Consider the following 19998-nt stretch of genomic DNA (forward strand, 5'->3'; position numbering starts at 1 on the left):
CAGAGAGCAACGGTTAGGGAGCGCCTGCCCACCCTGCCCCTTACAGCAGTCAGAACCCTGTGCGGACAGAAATACCGCCCTGAAGCCTGGCAGGTGAGGAGCCAAAGTCAGCAGCGTGAGCACCTTGTGAGTGTGGCCTCACGGGAGATGCACTGCCCCATGCAGGGGAGAGCAGCAGTGGAAGGGTTCGCACTGGAACGACCCACAAGGTCGTCTTACTGATGGTCCGCTGACCGTGGGCCACCAGCAGGACGGGGTGGGGGGGAGGATGCCCGCCTGTCCCCTGTCCCTGTGCCGGCCTGACAGTTGAGTGATTTCCAGGCAGAACCGGGGAGTAATCCAGTGAGCAGCATGGCATGCACTCCCACCGGAGGGAGGCTGTGTGACGTCGAGGCTGCCGCGGGGCACAAACTGCAAGTACCACCTCTCCTTTGACCGAAATGTCTGGATCCTTCCAGAACACTGCAAGGGCGGCTGGGCCTCAGCCCCTGGGAAGAAACCCTGGAGTCCCCGCTCCTCCGACTTCCAGCTCAAGTCGAGAGGGGCAGTGGAACAGCGTGTGGCTGGCTGTACTCACCCCAACCTTCTGCGGTGACCTCAGGGGCTCTTTCTTGACAATTCTCAGATAGAAAGCTGCTGGAAGGATGAAAATCAGCATTGTGGCCGAAGAAGCCCCTGGGGAGAGAAGTGGGCAGGTGAGTGAGTGTTGCTGGGCTGGGCTGCAGTCTGGAGGCCTGTGTTGTTAAGTGAGGAACCATGTACTGGACACGAGCTGCGGTCCACTCATGCCTCTGAGATTAGTAGGAATCTGTCTTCCTGGGTCCCCCCAGTGTGTAGCACCTGGCTGCTTGGGAGAGGCCACTGGGCTAAAGGCTGCACCGGGACTCACCTATGAACCCGAAGATGTACTTTATGGTGGGCACAAGGATGACCAGCACGTTGTTGAGGGCGATGATCACGGCCGCGATCAGGACGTGCCGCACCCAGCTGAAAGGCCTTCTGGGAAACAGCAGCGTGCTCACCGACGTCCGGATCTGCAGGTCAGGGTGAGAGGGGCGGTTTTCCCATCATCCCCGCGGCAAAGACTTTTGGGCCTTTCCTTCATGGTTTTTACGTACACTACACCCAACAGAATCTGTGAGGTGTCTGCACAGCCGCACGTGCAGAGCTGTCACACGCCCTGGCCCCAGTGAAGTAACTGGGGGAGGGACTTTCCCATCACAGTGGGTGAAACGTGGAGGGAAAGCAGCGCTGTGGGAGGAGCGCCTGCGAGCTCGCATCGGGCTGGATCGGGCTGTTCCTGCACACTCCGGCCGCCTGACTTCAGGAGCGACCCTGCTGCTCCACTTGCCCACGGCAGGGGCGCAGTCCCCGGAGTTTCTCTTCAGGGGCTGGCACACAGCAGGCACTCGGTAAGTATTGAATCAAGTTGAAGCTAGCCGTCTCCCCTCCCTGAGGGCCCCCACCGCCATCGTCCTACTTCCGCAGGGGAAGGGGCTCTGAGTCCAGCCTGCGGTCTCCCAGCACCCAGTTCTGACACAGCACGCGCCTCCCTCCACGATGCCGGGGATGCGGGGGCCGACGTCTCGCTCTCCCATGGGAGTGCGTTCAACAGAAGGAACGTGCACCCCACTCTGCCATGTACAGGGACCAAGGGGGGGGGGCCCTCTGCCCCAGGTGCCTGCCAGCGGCTCAGGTGAGGAAGCAGACTGTCCAGATGGGCCTGCACAACCCGCTGCTGCTCCGTCTCAGGCCTAATGGAACAGGGGCCCAGGGTGACGGGAGGAGGGGGAAGAGGTGCTGTGTGTGAGGGGAGTTGTAGGGGAGGGAAGGGGGGGTGCCCTGAGTGATGGGATAGTGACAGCGTTGTGAGGGGGCGCAGGAAGTGGGGTGTGTGACAGGGGAGCATGCTGAGAGTGAAGATGGAGTCGGTGGGGGAAGAGAGGAGGTGCCCTGGGTGATGGGAGTTAGAGGCGTGTGACAGAAGGGCACCTCCTCCCCGACAACTCCCCAAGTGACATGGAGTAAGGAGGGTCAGAGCTGCGGAGAGTGAGCAGAGAGATTGGCAGAGATTCCAGGGAAATGTGATGGGAGTGAAGGGAAGGGACTCTGCAGACAGGGAGGGGCCCAGCACTGCCCATGGTACTCACTGGGCCCCGAGCGCAGCATCCTGCAGTCCACTGTGGCGGGAGGGAGCAGCTGGGCTCCTCCCTCACAGGACCCTGGCTCCTGACCCGACTCCCCAAGCCTGGAAGGACGCGTGAGTCCCAAGAACCCACCGGGCCTGACCCAGGGTGGCCCAGCGCTGGAGAAGGCACAAGTAAGTGGATGTGTCCGTTCTCCCACTGTCACTGTCACAGCATGTGGCCAGGGGTAGTGGCCCCCTCACTGGGACTGCCCCTTCCCGTGACCGTGGCGGTCACACGGCAAGGCCTCTCAGTCTTCTCTGACCAGGGCCGCTGGGAGATGTCCCACCGTGCCGCCAGCTCCGTACTCTAACGCCATCCGTTACCTAGCAGTCCAGCACCCCCACCTTCCTGTGATGCACCTGTGTCCAGAAAGGCGAAGACTCCATGATGGCCTCGTGGAAGTTAAGCTCTGTAGAGGTACCATGGACCTCCCAGCCAGGCTCCACTCGGCGTGTAGGGCCAGTGAGGCACATGGGAGTACCTTGTTTGTGCCAGAGTGTGGGCCCTCATGCTGAAGAGCAAATATGTATCCACCCTCTAAATAAATCCTGCTCTCACCGTGCCCTGTGCTTAAGCCTTTGTGGGGAAAAGAACTTGGAATAAAACTAGCTATTCCCGGGGCCAGCGCAAGAGGGCTGCCATGCACCACCCGGGAAGCTGGGAACTTGAGGATTTGTCCCTGCACACGTTCCTCCTGCTGCGGCTGGCCTCTCAGAAGCTGGCGCTGGTTTTAGGCTGTGGGCATGTTGGAGGCAACAAGGTACAGGCCCCCTGGTAACATGTCCCAGAAAAGGGAGGCACCAACACGTATCTGAGCACAAGGCTCCAGTTGCTGTGGCTCGACAGCCCCTCAAGTGCCCATCGGTGCTGGTTTTAACTCAAGCCACCCAGGACAAAGTGACACCCAATGCAGTGCCACGCAGGGCAACCCTGGCAGAGGCGCTGTGGCGGAACACACAGCAGGAGCTTGGTCTTTTTCTCACCCTTTGGCAACACCACCTCGAAGCACTAGCCGCGTGTAGCACAGGGCAGATCTAAGTGCCTTTGAAACGCTCCTGGGCATCGCGACCACGCACGTTGGGGAGGACTCACCGGGAACAGGACGATGGGCACAGTCAGGGTCACGGCCACGAGCACGGCCAGGCGCACCATGAGAAGCAGGACGTCGAAGGTGTACACTCTGCTGTAGGCGTGCAGCAGTTCGTCCTCAACGTCCCCTGCCAGAGGAAGGGGCCATGGGCACATGCGGCTGGGCCAGGACGCAGGACAGCAGGAAGGCCCCGGCCGGGACTCAGACACTGCTGTCCCTGTGCAACCTTTGCTCACAGGCAGAGGGGCCTGGTCCAAGGGGATGGAAGGCCCAGTCCCTGCCAGCCCACCGGCCTCGTCTGCCCCGGCCCTGGTAGGAACAGGACATGTGCTCCCACTCCGCGCACGGGAGTCTTCGAGTATCTGCTGTCTCGGGAGGCTCGGCCGTGAGGCTGAGTGACAGGCAGGGAGGGGACCCCGCGGCTAGGCTGACACGACTTCTCCTTGGAAACGCACCCATCCTGATTCCATACGCCAATGGCGGGGAGATGTGTGTGAGGTCACATGGAGGGACATTTCCCATGGCCTCGCTTCATCAGCTCTGAACCAGCAGAGCTCACCCCAGTGCAAAGTGGGGGCCTGGTGGACACACAGGCCTTAGTCTGACAGCAGGCCACGGCCCAGGCCCCGATGTGCACCAAGTCAGCAGGTGGAGTGCTGAAAGGGCGGGCACCTGGCCCCACCCCTGGCCCTGCGGCACGGTCGGCGAGGGTTCTAGACGTTCCACATGTGGCTAGGCCCGCCGGCCAGGCTGGCAGGGCACATTGTCCGGCCATGGGTCCTGGAGGGGCACCACCTACCGTAGAAGGTCAAGTAGCCAAAGAGAGCGGCGAGCAGGTACATGAGGAGCATGCCCGTGATGGAGACGTTGGACACCGTTTGCATCCTCCTCCGTGACCGGCTGGAAGGAGAGAGCACACGGGGCTGCAACACAGCACTTCAGCGCTCCAGCAGGCCAGGCAGGACACGGCCCGTCAGTACGGGGCTGCCACACAGCGGGCCAGGCAGGACGCGGCCCGTCAGTACGGGGCTGCCACACAGCGTGTCAGCACTCCAGCGGGCCAGGCAGGACGCGGCCCATCAGTACGGGGCTGACACACAGCGGGCCAGGCAGGACGCGGCCCGTCAGGATGCTCAGCGGACCCTCCCCGGGCGGCGCTGCCAGTGCAGGTCAATGAGCAGCTCCGAGTTCACCGCCTGGCTGCCGGAGGCCTGACAGTGCCTCCCGCACCCTCTGGAGCCCACCCTACAGCCCCAGGGCCTGCGGCCAGTGGCAGGTTTCTAGGGTAACCGCTACGTGCACTTCTCAAAGCACTCAGACGTTAAGGGGACTGAAAGTGCTGGAATTGGGCCGGAGGCAGCTCTGACTTTGTGGGGAAGCTCCCTCCTTAGCAGCCACGTGACTGGGTAAGGCGCCGAGAGGGCTGCTCTCCTGGCTCAGACCCGTGTCCCCAAGGAGCTCCCGGCAGGCTTACTCTTTGAGTTCACTGTAGATGGGCAGGACCTCGGGGTGGCACACGAAGGCAAACGCGAGGATGGGAATCGCGTAGGCCGTCTGAAAGACAAGGGCAGCCACGCGGTCAGCTTTCCAGCACCGCCAGCAACCCCCAGCGTCTCCGCGGCTGGAACCAAAGGTGCAGAGGCCACACAGCCAGGCTGTCCCTTACCCGGGAGTTGAACACGAAGTACTCGGGCTGGCACCTGGGCTCGCTCTGGGCCTTGTATTCCACGCCGCTGGCCCTGGCCTGGCTCTCGCCAAGCCCCGTGGGCTCACGCTGCGTGAAGTCCATCATGAAGTTCACGCCCGTCCTCTCGGAGCCATTGGGCAGGACGACCACGTGCACGGGCGCTGTGTCGTTGACGGTCAGGTTCCCCACGCTGTGCCCCAGGTCCGGCAGGGGACAGGGAATCTGGAATTTCTTGTAAATCACCTGGATCCAGTCATTTTAAAAAGTCAGCCTTTTGTGGAAAACAGCGCAACAAAAAGCTCTATGTGAGGCTTATGGGGTGGGAGTGAGGGACTCGGCTCAGAACTCCTGGAGGCTGGCCGACAGGGAACGCTGGGCGGTGCCCGGCTGACCCCACCCCAGGCCTGGGTGCGCCCTCCACCATGAGGATTAGCGTCACCCAGCCACAGTTTGTGTCTCACGTCTGGGGACGCCCTCTGAAGTCTGGAGCCCCAGACACCATGCGGGGCCCCATGTCTCTGGTCCCTCTGCGCGGGCAGGATGCATGGGGGAACACGGCTGGCGGGGGCTGGTGGGGCCTGCCCTGCTCTCTTCCCCTTCCTATCTGAAGACTGGATTATTCCTGCCCAAAGTGTTCCCTCCGTTCAAATATACAGCCAGTGTTTCTAGAACAATCCGCCAGCATCAACCCTGACATTCTCCCTCGGCTGTTTTACACTCTGCTCTCTGCTCGTGCCACGCCAGGGTGTGCTGTGAGCGTGAAGCACAGTGAGAAGACGAACGCGGGCACTGAGAGCCGCTCCAGCCCACAGAGCCCAGGGGCCACGGCCACACGCACTCACCACACTGACGAAAAACACCATGCAGGTCAGGGAGAACCCGCTCGTGTAGCCCAGGTAGCCTGCGAGTGGGCAGACAAGGTTGTGCAGTGAGCGTGCCGCCAGGACCACTCACCTGGCGGAGAGGAGACGGCACGGAGACGACTTTACCTAAGTTTTTCAGGAGGGACAGCGGGAGGATGATGGCCACAGACACGAGGATGACGAGGTAGTTGCCGTTCAGGTACCACTCCCTGGGCGAGCAAGAGATGGGGGTGAGGGCCAGCTGGCCCCGAGGGGAGCGGGGCGCAGTGCCCCTGCGGACGCACACGTACCCGCTGTTTTCTTCCAGGCCCATGAAGGTGCGAATGACTTCCGGTAGCTCGTACTTGATGATGAAGAGGTAGCTTGACATGGCTGAAAGGGGAAACACACAGCTTAGTGGCATGTCCCCCACGGTCATGGGGGGGACTCGCGGCAGTAAGAGGGGCATCGGATCCCTGGACAGAAGAAAAGTGGCCGTGGGCTCGGCCCCAGCTCCCGGCGTGTACCGCGGCCCGTGCCACCACGGCCGACCCCAGTGAAGTCCAGCTCCTGACGGCTCTCGGGACAGCTGCGTTTCCAGTCACAGGACCTTTCCTGAGTGTGCCTGGCACCCAGGGGCATGTGCCGAAACGAGGGCACCAGGGCAGGGCCCCGGGGACCAGAGGTACCCGGCCTGCGGGAGGGACACCCATCTCGAGCCCGAGGGGCACACAGACTCGGAACCTTGCAGAAAGAATGGAAGATGGGGACCACTCCCCTCCCTGTCACGGAGGCTTTTCCCCTCTCCATCTTGGTCTCTCTTTGGCCAGCAGAGAAGCTACACCAAGTGGCAAAGTTCCAGGAGCCTCTGCAGCCTCAGCATTAGTGCTGAGACCTCCGTGACCCCTCCCCTGGGAAGACATGTCCCACACTGCACCACTGCTACTGGGCCACAAGCACAAGGACTCACGCAGCACCCGCCGAGCCGGATGCTGACTCGCTACCAACACACCGTCAGGACACACAATCAGCGAAAACAGATGCCTTTCACGTAGAGCCTATGGGTACCGCGTCCTTCTGTGGCTTGGGCTAGCAGGCACTGACAGTGGCTCTGAGGTAAACTCAGCTGTTCGTGGTCGGGGCCACCCCCCACCTCCCCCGGACAGTAACGATGGGGCATCGTCTGCACATCACTCCCAGGGGTCGTCTGTGGTGGTCTCTTACTGAGAGGCTGAGTGACACACACAGGGTCCCCCGACTTCTGGGCAGGAGCCCCACAGCTGCTGTGGTTCCTGCAGGGACTTCCTGCTGTGTCATAAGGACCTCGGCTGAGGCTGCTCTTGGGCTGGCTGTGGCACAGTGGGTTACACCACTGAGGGCCCACATCCCACGAGGGCACCCCTTCCAGTCCTGGCTGCTCCACTTCCAAACCAGCTCCCTGCTAATGCGACTGGGAAAGCAGGGCAAGAGGGCCCAATTCTGTGGGCCCCTGCACCCACACAGGAGACCTGGATGGAGCTCCATGCTCCTGGCATGGCCACCTGGAGAGTGAACTAGGCAGATGGAAGATTGCTCTCTCTCCCTAACTCTGCCTTTCAAATAAATAAAATAAATCTTTAAAAACAAAACAAAAACTGGGCTCTGACTGTTCTCACTGCTTTGTCTCCTGTATGCACCTGCTGGTGCGAGGTGCCGTCCTACTCACCGCTGCCTCACTGTGTGCACGGCCTGCAGAGCCTCGGACCTGTGCGGGCAGCGTCTGCGTTACTCTGTAACACCTGTGCTAACTGCACATTTGTAAGGACTGAGCACGGGGAATGCTCCAGAGTGGACCTGCGCAGAATAGAAGTACAGGCACTTTCCCATGAGCCAAATGTCCACGAACCATCCAGGGCACCCAAGAGCTGCCCACCAGCCACCCTGGGCATCCAGAGACGTCCATTCCGTCAGAGATGTCCATTCCAACCCTGGGCACCTGAGACATGAAACTTCTCTGCAATTTCATGGAGTCGCCTCACGCTTGGTCCAGTTCAGGCCTCTCGACAACTGAAGTGAGCAGGGAGAGCCCCGCGAGCTGGAGCTCAACTGGCGTGCGGCCGCAGTGGTCTGTGCTGTCAAGGGCTGGCCCCTGCCTGCTGCTCATGGTGCAGGCTCGGCAAGGGGCCTCTCTATCCTGCCCCAAGGCGACACCACCCCACATAGGCTCCCACATAGGCTGGTGCCCTAGACACCGAGTGGAGCTCTCTGGGTGCCCAGGGTTGGAGTGGATGTCTCTGGGTGTCCAGGGTGGTTGGTGGGCAGCTCTGGGTGCTCTAGATGGTTGGTGGACATCTCTTGGGTACCCTGCACAGTTAGTGGACATTTGGCACATGGGACTTTCTAGTTCTGGATGGTGGAATCAGCAGGAGGGCTTATTTTCAAAACAACAACTAAAGCTACCTTGGCGTCACACATCCAGCAGGGCCACTCTATTTTGCTGTCCTTGTAGGTTTTCTGCACTCCCTCCTCCTTGAGCGCTGCTGTGTTTAGTGGCAGGGCAACACCAAGTCTGCTTAGGAGGCATGAGAGGCCTCCAATGTGCAGGGTGCGGGCCAACGGAGGCCGGCCCCTCTTACCTCCGATGTTCTGCATCGTGATGGAAACAAAAGCTCCGATCTTCCCGGGCCATCCAAAGGCTTTTTCTCCTAACTTCTCATAAATTAAAGACCCTACAACCAAAGACAAAAGAGCCTGGTTAAAAGGGTCGTTTGGGGGCCAGCGCTGTGGCATAGTCGGCTAGCCTCCACTTGCAGTGCTGGCATCCTGTATGGGCACCGGTTCGAGTCCCAGCAGCTCCACTTCCAATCTAACTCTCTGCTATGGCCTGGGAAAGCAGTAGAAGATGGCCCAAGTCCTTGGGCCCCTGCACCAGGAGACCTGGAAGAAGCCCCTGGCTGTTGGCTTTGGATCGGCCCAGCTCTGGCCATTGCGGCCATGTGTGGAGTGAATCAGTGGATGGAAGACCTCTCTCTCTGCCTCTGCCTCTGCCTTTCAAATACATAAATAAAGCTTTAAAAATAAATAGATGATTGTTTGAATGACTGCAATATTCCTCACAGCCTCATTCTACACTGAAGTCTAAGTGTGTAAATAAAAATCAAAGAAAAAATTACCCCCAAAGACGCAACCTCAAATCCAACCACGTCATGTACAGAAAGAGCTCTCCACACAGTGGCACCATCTGTCTCAGCCACGTGCAGCAGGTCGAAGCTGTCTTTCTATCGTATACCCCAAGTCTCTCTCTCTGGCCGGAGCCTGAGTCAGCGACTCACTCGTGCCCTTCGCTCTTCCATGTAAGTTAATCCAGAGACGCCGTGGCTGTGCTGGGAGCAGGGCGGCAGGTGGGCCTGACGGGCATCACCCCAAGGGGAACTGGGACTTGGGCAGCGTACCTCCCTCCTTGGCTGTCTTCAACAACAGGTGAACCGAGTAGAGGGATAATATGGCCACAGTGAGCAGCAAGATTCTGTGAAGAACAGAGAGCCGAAAACAAGGAATCCATGATAAATACAACACCACAGCCTGAGCTGTGACCACAGCAATGACCACACCAGTCTTCTCAGCACTGACTTTCCAGATCAGTGAATCTGAGGGGAGCTGAGTTGTTCTTTCAGAACTACACACACACCCGGGCCGGCTACTGGAGTTCCCTTCTATCACTTAGATGCTAAATGCAAAGCGAAATGAGCAGATTCTACGTCGACTCACCCAGCACGCATACACGTCCCTCTGCAGGACTCTTGTCAACAGCCACCCCACCCCACCCTGGTCTGTGCAGTGTGAGCTCTGTGACCACTGACCCGGAGCCGGGCAGTCGCACGGACAAAGCTAGGAGCAGGGGAATTCCTTCGCCATGGGCAGAAAGACCGGGCGCAGTGAGCACTGCCCGTGTCCGCACTGATGGGTGTTTTCCCAGAACTGAGACTCAGGGCACCAATGCGCAAGCGCAGGGACGCACATGTGCACAACCAAGAAGGGAACAGCAGGCGTCTCCACCTGAAATTTAAAAACCTTTTCTCTACGTAACAAGAACACACTGATCACGGCCAGTAAACTGGTCTCATTTTTGACAGTTCCCAGCGAATTCAGGGGTGCAAATGTACACTTGGACCATGAGTTTTGAATTTCATAACCACTCTAGTGATGCTGTGCTCTTATTTTCCAGAAAATATCGTGTATTTTTCCACATTGCTCATGAATTTACCTGTCTGTAAAGAACTGTGCAGGATTCTGTTCCCTGTAAAACATGGGCACTTCTTGCGAATTACCACGTCCTAGCTGTGGCACAGACGTGAAACGCGGTGCCGCCCGCTGTCCACAAAGCGGACAGCTGGAGCTGCCTTGCGTACAGCACTTCAGCTGCCCTGTCACAGTCACCCGCCTGCAGTGAGGTTCCCGAGAACATGGCTCGTGGCTCTAGGCCGTTTCCTGCCTGTGTGGGTCAGCGAGCGATGACCCCCTCAGTGCAGTGCCGGGTGCGTACGACGACAAAGACAGCGTCCTGTCTGCGAGGGCCACAACACAGATGCATTCAGTCAGTGAACACCTACCCAGCCAGTGTCAAGTCACACAAACCTACGCGTTCCGACGGAGCTTTCGAAAGCAGAGCTGCTACAAAGCCCATTCAGCTCAAGAATACAGCATGAAACCAGTCCAACCCCAGTGCAACATCCTCTATGGTCCTGACCTTGGGTCTACAAACAGCTGAGCGCATGGAAGCTGGCGCCCAGGATCTACGCACACGCACCTGCAGCAGAACGCTGCGTTCCCGGAGGGATACTTCGCTCTCCAGCTCCGCACCCAGGGCTGGGGCCTGCACATGCTCGGCTGCCTAACATCGGACTTGACTCCTGTGAAGAACTCCACTGTGCCAGCTGGGGCTCGGGCGCTCCAGGCTGTGCACAGGCACTCGCACCTTTGTGGCTGCCCAACGGCGACCTGACGCTGCCACCAGTAGGAACAGGTGGTCAGAGTGCAGACACATAGGAATAAGCTGGGGGCACCAGGCAAACGGGCACAGTGCCGGGCCTGGCGACACGGTGACTCGCAGCGGACAAGGCTCGGCGCGAGCTCTCCACCTGCAGGGTGGCAGGTGTTCACCAGACCACTCAGACGAGCACACAGAAATGCCACAACATGGTGCTACACCAGACAAAGTGGGCAGGAAGGCAGCACAAAGGTGAGGCTGCAGTGTGTTGGGCGGGGTGACTGGATGACCAGGAAGGGGACAGAGTTCTAAGACCACACAGAGAGGCTTGTTGGTCAGGCAGGCATAAAGCCAGCACGCCCAGTGATAGATGGGACAGGGCACCCATGGCTCGTATGCCAGGTCTGAGATGTCTTTCCCGAAGCTGTGCTAACACCCAGTTTGCTTCTGGGAAAACTGCTTTTGCTACTAACGCCAATGACTGAGCGCCTCTCACACAGCACCCCACCCTGGGCCCAGAGTGGGCCCACACATCCAGTGGGTGGTGAGGGTGGCTGGGCGAGCACCAACACTGGCACACTAGTTGTCCTGCTGGCTACTGCCTGGTCCTCACTGAGCCTCCCCCAGACCACACGTGTTCCCATCAGTGACAGTGTTGTGCACATGCGAGCTCACTTACATGAACAGCACGATCCCCGTGTTGGCCATGGCGTAGGACAGGCCCAGGATCCCGCTGCCCATGATGGCATTGCTCAGGTTGAAGGAGGACATTCCGAAGGGGGTGGTCCCCGGGTGCTGGGGGGAAAGAGTGCCTGTGAGCACACAGGCCCGAGTGCGCTTCCTGCCACAGGACCCCACTGGGAGACCATGGGCAGACACACAACCACGAGCCCAGTGGCGGCATCAGTAGAAGGCAGCGCTGGCCGTGGCAGAGGTGTGACAACAGGCCGTGTGCAGGCAGAGCCGCCCAGGCGGGCCCAGCAGGCAGGCACGGCTGCGAGTTACACTGGGTGAGGGCCCTCTCTCCAGAACACAAATACGTTTCATCAATGATTGATGCGGCCATATGGCGAGCAGCAAAGTACGCCCTCATGCCAGTAAGGGCCTGACAAACAGACAATGTGCTGACCACACTGGAAAATGCCGGCCACGTGGTCTGCCCTTGGAGACCTGCCTGCCCCCCCCCCCCCCGGCCTGCCTCCCGTGGAAGCAAGACCCACTCACGTGTTCATCACCGTAGTCCGCCAGCTGCTTCTCCCCCAGAAACCCATTCGTCAGGAACTTCTGGCCCTCGGCATCGTCACGGGCGAACTGACTGGACACACACACAGAGGAACAGAGGCCAGGGCCTCCCGTCAGCGCTCTGCATCACACGGGCTCCCGGCTCTCCCCAGGAGTCCCCTCCAGAGCAACGGCCAGGTGCCATTTACGAACTGACACGGGGAGGGGAGGGAGCGCCATGACAGGAAACGCGGTTGTTTGTTCTGGGTTAGAGCCCAAAGGCCAGATAAATAGAAGATTTACTTATTTGAATGGCAGAGCAACAGAGAGAGAGAGAGTTATCTTCCACCTGCTGGTTCACTCCCCAAGAGGCCACAATGGCCGCAGTGAGGCAGAAGCCAGGAGCTCCATCTGAGTCTCCCACGTCGGTGCAGGGGCCCAGGCACAGAGGCCATCACCTGCTGCTCTCTCGGGGGTGTGGCCAGGGAGCTGCACAGGAAGCGGAGCCATCAGTTGGGACTCACAGCAGCAGCATAACCTGCTCTAGCCCTCATCGGGGGTCTCACTATGCAGTGATTTTCCAGTTAACGCCTGCGAACCGGGGTCGTCTTCCCATGTGCTAGTGTCCCTGTGAGAGGGACTTTCGGGGTCTTCCTCCGAAGATGAGGTGACCACGGCTGAGAAGCTGTGGGCAGCAAGCCCAGTGGCCAGGCCCCAGGCCTGCGGTCCCCAGGCCTGCGGTCCCCGGGCAGGGCCCTGTTGCTGGTGCCTCCTCTCTCGCGGTTCCATCGACTCATGCAGGAATGCTCTAGGAAGCGGCTTGGCGACAGCTCTCAGCTGCGTGTCTGGCTGCATCTGCATGCACACATGTGTGTAACCACTCTGAAAAGGCTCCAGGTTGTGATGACACACGGTTCACCTGGGCTCCTGGTCTACTCAGGCGCTGGCTGGAGCCGCACGCTTGGTCACAGCGTCGCCCAGCTCCGGCAGGCAGGTGCCAGCCACGCTGCCAGGGCCTCAGGTTTGGGGCCGGCCACTGCAGCGCACGTCCTGCAGCAGCGTACCCCACGGCTCCCGGGGTGCTTGTCACAGAATTCTCAAGTATGCACACTTTTACAAGTTTCTAACCAGGTAAACTGCAATTCTGGGGGCTTCTTGCATGAGAGAAGAAGAGAAAATAAAGGAAGACTTTCGTTAAAATAACTCTTGGAAGAAAAGTGGAAAAGAATTATTATAGGAGATCTACACAAATTATCGTGCATAACAGGAATTAACCCTGAAAATCATCTGGTGAGGAGGCACAGCAGTGTGAGGTGTACAGACCATGTCCCGTGTACAGACATGGTGAGGTTCACAGACGATGGGCGAGGCTCAGAGAGCAGAGGTGGAGTGACATAAGGTGCACACTCGTGTAAGGTTCACAGTGTACGAGGCTCAGCAGTGTGGTGCACAGCCCATGTCCTGTGTACAGACACGGTAAGGTTCACAGACGATGTGAGAGACACAGAGTGCAATGTAAGGTGGAGTCACGTAGGGTGTACACACAGTGTAAGGTTCCAGATGCATGGAATACAGATGACGCAAGGTGTGTGGGAGTGCTGTAAGGCTCATGCAGAGCGGTGTGAGGCGTGGAGGGTGGTGTGAAGCGTGCAGAGTGGTGTGAGGCATGGAGGGCAGTGTGAGAGGCGTGCAGAGCGGTGTGAGGGGCGTGGAGGGCAGTGTGAGGCGTGGAGGGCAGTGTGAGAGGCGTGCAGAGCGGTGTGAGGGGCGTGGAGGGCAGTGTGAGGCGTGGAAGGCAGTGTGAGAGGCGTGCAGAGCGGTGTGAGGGGCGTGGAGGGCAGTGTGAGGCATGGAGGGCAGTGTGAGAGACGTGGAGGGCGGTGTGAGGGGCGTGGAGGGCAGTGTGAGGGGTGGAGAGCGCTGTGGGGCATTCAGAGCGGTGTGAGGCATGGAGGGCGGTGTGAGGGCCGTGGAGGGCGGTGTGAGGGCCGTGGAGGGTGGTGTGAGGCATGGAGGGTGGTGTGAGGGCCGTGGAGGGCGGTGTGAGGGCCGTGGAGGGCGGTGTGAGGCGTGTAGGGTGGTGTGAGGGGCGTGCAGGGTGGTATGAGGTGTACAGAGCGCTGTGGGGTGTGTAGAGCGCTGTGGGGCGTGGAGGGCAGTGTGAGGGCCGTGGAGGGCAGTGTGAGGCGTGCAGGGTGGTGTGAGGGGCGTGGAGGGTGGTGTGAGGCGTGCAGAGCAATATAAGGTGTTACACGGTGTGTGCAGTGCAGTGTAAGGTGTACAAGCCATGTAAGGTGCACACAAAGTTTCCGGTGTGGAAAGATCGAGAGCCTCACAAGCTTTCCCAGGAGGCACGGAGAAGCTGGCTCCAGCCATCCCCGCGTCTCCACATTGTCCCAGATGGGAACATCAGGCCCTCGGCTGTCCTCCCGCACCCTTGCTGTGGTTTCCTGGGAGCGTCCGCACTGTGAAGACCAGCGCTCGGTGTTCACAGCCGGACGCTGAGGGACTGGGAGGCAAGCATGCCTGAAATGGGCCCAGTGACAGACTACAAAAATGTCACTTACAAGCGGAATGTAAACTGCAGCGTGGCCCATGCTTCACTCTCCCTCTAGTCCTCAAGTAGATTTTAAACCTCAGAATTTGAGAGTAAACAAATTTTCCTGTCCATATGTTGGCCTACAACATGGCAAGACCACACAGAATCCACGGGAAAGGTCCCCAATGTTAAGTATTCATGCCAAACCAAGCACGCGCTGACACAGAAGTGCAGGATGTTGAATTTCTCAGAAAACGCACTGCAAGTGCCCACTGTGACCAGGTGTGAGCAGACGCCCATGCTCTATATGGCTCTGGACCGGGGAAGGGAAGGCCTGTGTGTGAGCAGGCATTCCAAGCACGTCCCTGCTGAGGCCCAGAGCACGGCAAGGAAGCTAAAGGAGGCTGCTTCTCTGCCCAGCGCCTCCAGGACGGTGCCTGGGTGGGGCAGGGCCCCTCCAGCTGGGCAGAGCCCCTCCTCGTGCGCGTCCTTGTCGAAGTGAAGGCCTCAGTCCGGGCCAACCTCCCCAGGGTGCTGACGCCGGGAGAGAAGACCATGAGCTTCCCCCGTCTGGCCTCATGGACTCCTCGGGGAGGCAGGTGCTGTTTGCCACTCTGCACTCAGGGAACACGTCTCCTCCTGCAGGGAACAGGCGCTGCACCTCCAGTGTCACAGGGCCCAGAACGAGCCCCGTCCACTTCTGGCCTCTCTTGTCCACAGCCCTGCGGTCATGTCCCTGAGCTGCCCAGGGAACAGAGCTTCCCCGACAGCCTGGCCTAGGTTCTGTGGATGGAAGGGGAAGGCCTGGTTCGGGGAGGGTCTTCACGCCTGGCCTAAGTTCTATAGATAGAAGGGGGAGGCCTGGTCTGGGGAGGGTCTTCACGCCTGGCCTAGGTTCTGTGGATGGAAGGGGGAGGCCTGGTCTGGGGAGGGTCTTCACGCCTGGCCTAGGTTCTGTGGATGGAAGGGGGAGGCCTGGTTCGGGGAGGGTCTTCACGCCTGGCCTAGGTTCTATAGATAGAAGGGGGAGGCCTGGTCTGGGGAGGGTCTTCACGCCTGGCCTAGGTTCTATAGATAGAAGGGGGAGGCCTGGTTCGGGGAGGGTCTTCACGCCTGGCCTAGGTTCTGTGGATGGAAGGGGGAGGCCTGGTTCAGGGAGGGTCTTCACGCCTGGCCTAGGTTCTGTGGATGGAAGGGGGAGGCCTGGTTCGGGGAGGGTCTTCACGCCTGGCCTAGGTTCTATAGATAGAAGGGGGAGGCCTGGTCTGGGGAGGGTCTTCACGCCTGGCCTAGGTTCTGTGGATGGAAGGGGGAGGCCTGGTTCGGGGAGGGTCTTCACGCCTGGCCTAGGTTCTGTGGATGGAAGGGGGAGGCCTGGTTCAGGGAGGGTCTTCACGCCTGGCCTAGGTTCTATAGATAGAAGGGGGAGGCCTGGTCTGGGGAGGGTCTTCACGCCTGGCCTAGGTTCTATAGATAGAAGGGGGAGGCCTGGTCTGGGGAGGGTCTTCACGCCTGGCCTAGGTTCTGTGGATGGAAGGGGGAGGCCTGGTTCGGGGAGGGTCTTCACGCCTGGCCTAGGTTCTGTGGATGGAAGGGGGAGGCCTGGTTCGGGGAGGGTCTTCACGCCTGGCCTAGGTTCTATAGATAGAAGGGGGAGGCCTGGTCTGGGGAGGGTCTTCACGCCTGGCCTAGGTTCTGTGGATGGAAGGGGGAGGCCTGGTCTGGGGAGGGTCTTCACGCCTGGCTTAGGTTCTGTGGATGGAAGGGGGAGGCCTGGTCTGGGGAGGGTCTTCACGCCTGCCCTAGGTTCTGTGGATGGAAGGGGGAGGCCTGGTCTGGGGAGGGTCTTCACGCCTGGCCTAGGTTCTGTGGATGGAAGGGGGAGGCCTGGTCTGGGGAGGGTCTTCACGCCTGGCCTAGGTTCTATAGATAGAAGGGGGAGGCCTGGTTCGGGGAGGGTCTTCACGCCTGGCCTAGGTTCTGTGGATGGAAGGGGGAGGCCTGGTTCGGGGAGGGTCTTCACGCCTGGCCTAGGTTCTGTGGGTGGAAGGGGGAGGCCTGGTCTGGGGAGGGTCTTCACACCTGGCCTAGGTTCTATAGATAGAAGGGGGAGGCCTGGTCTGGGGAGGGTCTTCACGCCTGGCCTATACTGATCATGTACCCTTGAGCACCTCTAGTCACCCACGATCTGGGGTACACTCTCTTGTGGGAGACTGACGGGCTTACTGGACAACTGTCTTGTGGCTACTCTGCCCAGCAGTGGGCACCATTAACGGGGGTGCGGGGCTCATGCTCTGGCAATGCACAGTGAACAGGGAGGGGCAGGCAGGGACGCGTGAGCAGGGCTTCATGGCAGCTCTCACGCTGAAGGACGACAGGTGTCAAGAGAAGGAGAAATGGGGGAGACACTGGCACATGGAGGGGAGTGAGTGAAGGCACGAGACACAGACAAGACAGGGAGGGAGGGCAGGGACAGAGCACGAGGGCCCCGCACGCCAGGCAGCATTAGTGTGCCCTGCTGTGGAGTCACACAGGGCCTTCTCCAGGGTACAACGCCAACAGGTCCTCCCACGGGCAGTCAGTAAGGGAAAGAGCACGCTAACGGACGCAGAGCAGGGGGTGGATCTGAAAGCTGATGAGGTAGGAACAGCTGGACGTGTCTGACAGTGGCTGCGTGGACTAGGGGGAGGGGTGGGTCACCGTAGGTGACGAAGGTGATGATGGTCACGGGCTTCCCCAAGGTGGGGTTACGAGAGGAGGAGCAGGTAAAAGGGAAAGTCAGGAGCTCAAGACTCGGCAGGACAAGTTGGCTTCATAAAGGAGGCCGAGCAGACACAGTTGTCTACCAGAGACGTGGAACAGACAGATGGACACAGCGATCTCAAACATGACCGAAAAGCTGCACGTGGAGTAGAGAGCTGGACCATCATATCAACTATGGGTGATCTCACATGAGGTTAGGATGCTGCACGTGGAGTGGACAGCCGGACAGTGATGTCACACATAGTCAGGATGCTTTACGTGGAGTGGACAGCCGGACAGTGATGTCACACGTGGTTAGAAGGCTGCACATGGAGTGGACAGCTGGACAGTGATGTCACACGTGGTTAGGATGCTGCACACAGAGTGGACAGGACATTGATCTCACACCTGGCTGGGATACTGTACGTGGAGTGGACAGCCGGACAGTGATGTCACACATGGTTAGGATGCTGCACATGGAGTGGACAGCTGGACAGTGATGTCACACGTGGTTAGAAGGCTGTACATGGAATGGACAGCTAGACAGTGATGTCACACGTGGTTACGATGCTGCACATGGAGGAGACAGCAGTGATCTCACACATGGTTAGGATGTTGTATGTAGACAGCTGGACAGTGATGTCACACGTGATTAGGATGCTGCACACGGAGTGGACAGCAGGACAGTGATCTCACACGTGGCTGGGAAGCTAAACAGGCTGAGGACAAGGTGGATATGCAGAGGGTGATGCCAGGAGGGTTTGAGCTTTCTTGGAGTATACCCTGAGACACAGCAACATTCAAAAGGGCAGGCACAAGAAGAGAAATCTGAGACAGTGCAAAGGGAAAAGGAGTGACAGGCTAATGTCATTAAAGTTGCTCCACACTGTGAACAGGGACAAGGACATCGTGAATTCCACTGTAAATTAGGTGCACGGAACACAGTCATTATTGCTTTATTTCAGAGTCAGGGACTTGGTATGGTCACATCAAAGTCTTTGTTATCTCTAATTTACCTGCAATAAACCCACTTATTCCCAAGAAAACCCTTGTGCTCATGCTCACAAACCTGTCTCATATTCCCATGGAACCTTTTTTTTTTTTTGACAGGTAGAGTTATAGACAGTGAGAGAGAGAGACAGAGAGAAAGGTCTTCCTTCTGTTGGTTTACCCCCCAAACAGCTGCTACGGCCAGCGCTGCGCCAATCCGAATCCAGGAGCCAGGTGTTTCTTCCTGGTCTCCCATGCGGGTGCAGGGCCCAAGCACTTAGGCCATCCTCCACTGCCTTCCCAGGCCACAGCAGAGAGCTGGACTGGAAGAGGAGCGACCGGGACAGAATCCGGCGCCCATATGGGATGCTGGCGCCGCAGGCGGAGGATTAGCCAAGTGAGCCGTGGCACCGGCCCTGGAACCTGTTCTTTTCCGCTCACCTGCTCACTGCCGCCTTTGCTGCTTTTCCCGTCCAGCTGTAGCCATCCTGCCCACTTTCTCCTCTGGTGTGCGCAGCATCAGGGGCGCCGCTGACACTTCTCAGTTCCATGGGATCCATGTGAGCAGTCAGTGCTTCCCTGTCCGCACACGGGCTCCTTCAGTGTAAACAGTATACCGTGCCTTCAGCCCAGGGCTCTCCTGCTCTGCACCGAGGTTCAGAACACGCTGTTCTGCAAACAGAACACAAAATACACATCATAATTTTCTTTAAATTATGTAAGTGACTATGAATCACCACTTTGTGTGTGTTTCCTGGAAGACATGCAAAGGGCATAAACTCCTGAAGACTTCCCACGAGTCTTGGAAAGTTCTATTATCCAGTACAAAAAAAAAAAAAAAAAGCAAGAGCAATTGCTAATACTTCCCAAGCCAGAGGATCCTGATCGAGTGCCTGTGTGCAGTGAACACAGCAGGTGCTCTGCAAGGGACTGTGGGGAGGGGCACAGTCAGGCGGCAGACAGACCTGTAAGCGAGGCTGTGATACCTAAGGGAGACAGAACTGAGCCGCCGAGCCAGATTCTGCCAAGGCAGAATCCTCCAGGGTCTCTACGGAGAGAACTGGAGAGAAAAGCACTGCTCTGACTGCACGGCACAGAGAACGGTGCTCCATCAACAGGGGTGAGAAACCAAGCACAGGTCTGCCTCGCAGTCGGCATCTGCACGGAGCTACAACGCATTTACCAGCAAGGACCCCAGCATGGACACTGCTCTGCCTGGAATCCACTGTGTCTCAGCCCAAGTCACTTAACCTTTTTGACACTTTTCCCCAGCTGTAAAGAAAAATGGGGTGTGTGTGTGTGTGTGTCAGCATTGTGTTTGTGTTTTTTCAAAATGCTAAGAACCCATTTCATTGATAGGATTTCTTCTGAAATTTTTAATTGAGTTCATTCAATTATTGTTGGGCCACCGCATTGGGAGTGACACCATTATTCTTCAAAAACATGATTCTGAAGTGTGTACCACTCACTGGATAGGAATCCCTGAGCAAAGTAACAAAAATGGCTCCAAAACTTAGAAAATGCACAAATCCTCTGACAAACACAAAACCATGACACGCGAACACCTGTGTGGTCCAGCACACCTGTCCACTGGCGCAGGCTCGAGACACGGGCAAGCCCTGCAGTGCCAAATCACAGAACACACAGGCACTCCCTGGGACCAGTGTCAGCAGGGTACAAGCACAGATGAAACTAACATCCACGCACTACAGGTAGTGGGGACCCTTCAATT

At 58.6% G+C, this 19998-nt stretch overlaps 1 protein-coding gene and 1 long non-coding RNA gene across 4 annotated transcripts in view; one reads left to right on the top strand and one right to left on the bottom strand.

Annotated features, from left to right (window-relative positions):
- Positions 1–19998, bottom strand: part of SLC38A4 (solute carrier family 38 member 4) — a 45809-nt gene that overhangs the window by 110 nt on the left and 25701 nt on the right. For all 3 annotated transcript variants that reach the window (XM_062195122.1, XM_062195123.1, XM_062195121.1), the window contains exons 2-15: positions 18708–18938; positions 11999–12089; positions 11454–11569; positions 9240–9313; positions 8424–8516; positions 6120–6201; positions 5956–6038; positions 5809–5867; positions 4946–5209; positions 4754–4833; positions 4079–4179; positions 3282–3406; positions 890–1034; positions 578–675 (exon numbers count right to left, since the gene is read on the bottom strand). In XM_062195122.1, the coding sequence (XP_062051106.1) occupies positions 578–675; positions 890–1034; positions 3282–3406; positions 4079–4179; positions 4754–4833; positions 4946–5209; positions 5809–5867; positions 5956–6038; positions 6120–6201; positions 8424–8516; positions 9240–9313; positions 11454–11569; positions 11999–12089; positions 18708–18826 (1530 nt within the window). In that variant the 5' untranslated portion in view covers positions 18827–18938. The remainder of the gene's footprint in view (positions 1–577; positions 676–889; positions 1035–3281; positions 3407–4078; positions 4180–4753; positions 4834–4945; positions 5210–5808; positions 5868–5955; positions 6039–6119; positions 6202–8423; positions 8517–9239; positions 9314–11453; positions 11570–11998; positions 12090–18707; positions 18939–19998) is intronic.
- On the top strand, positions 609–3318 carry LOC133762023 (uncharacterized). Its single transcript, XR_009866263.1, has 3 exons — positions 609–695; positions 831–1696; positions 2219–3318. It is a non-coding gene; the product is annotated as an uncharacterized LOC133762023 (long non-coding RNA).

The sequence above is a fragment of the Lepus europaeus genome, chromosome 6, assembly GCF_033115175.1.
Source record: "Lepus europaeus isolate LE1 chromosome 6, mLepTim1.pri, whole genome shotgun sequence".
Lineage (NCBI taxonomy): Eukaryota > Metazoa > Chordata > Mammalia > Lagomorpha > Leporidae > Lepus > Lepus europaeus.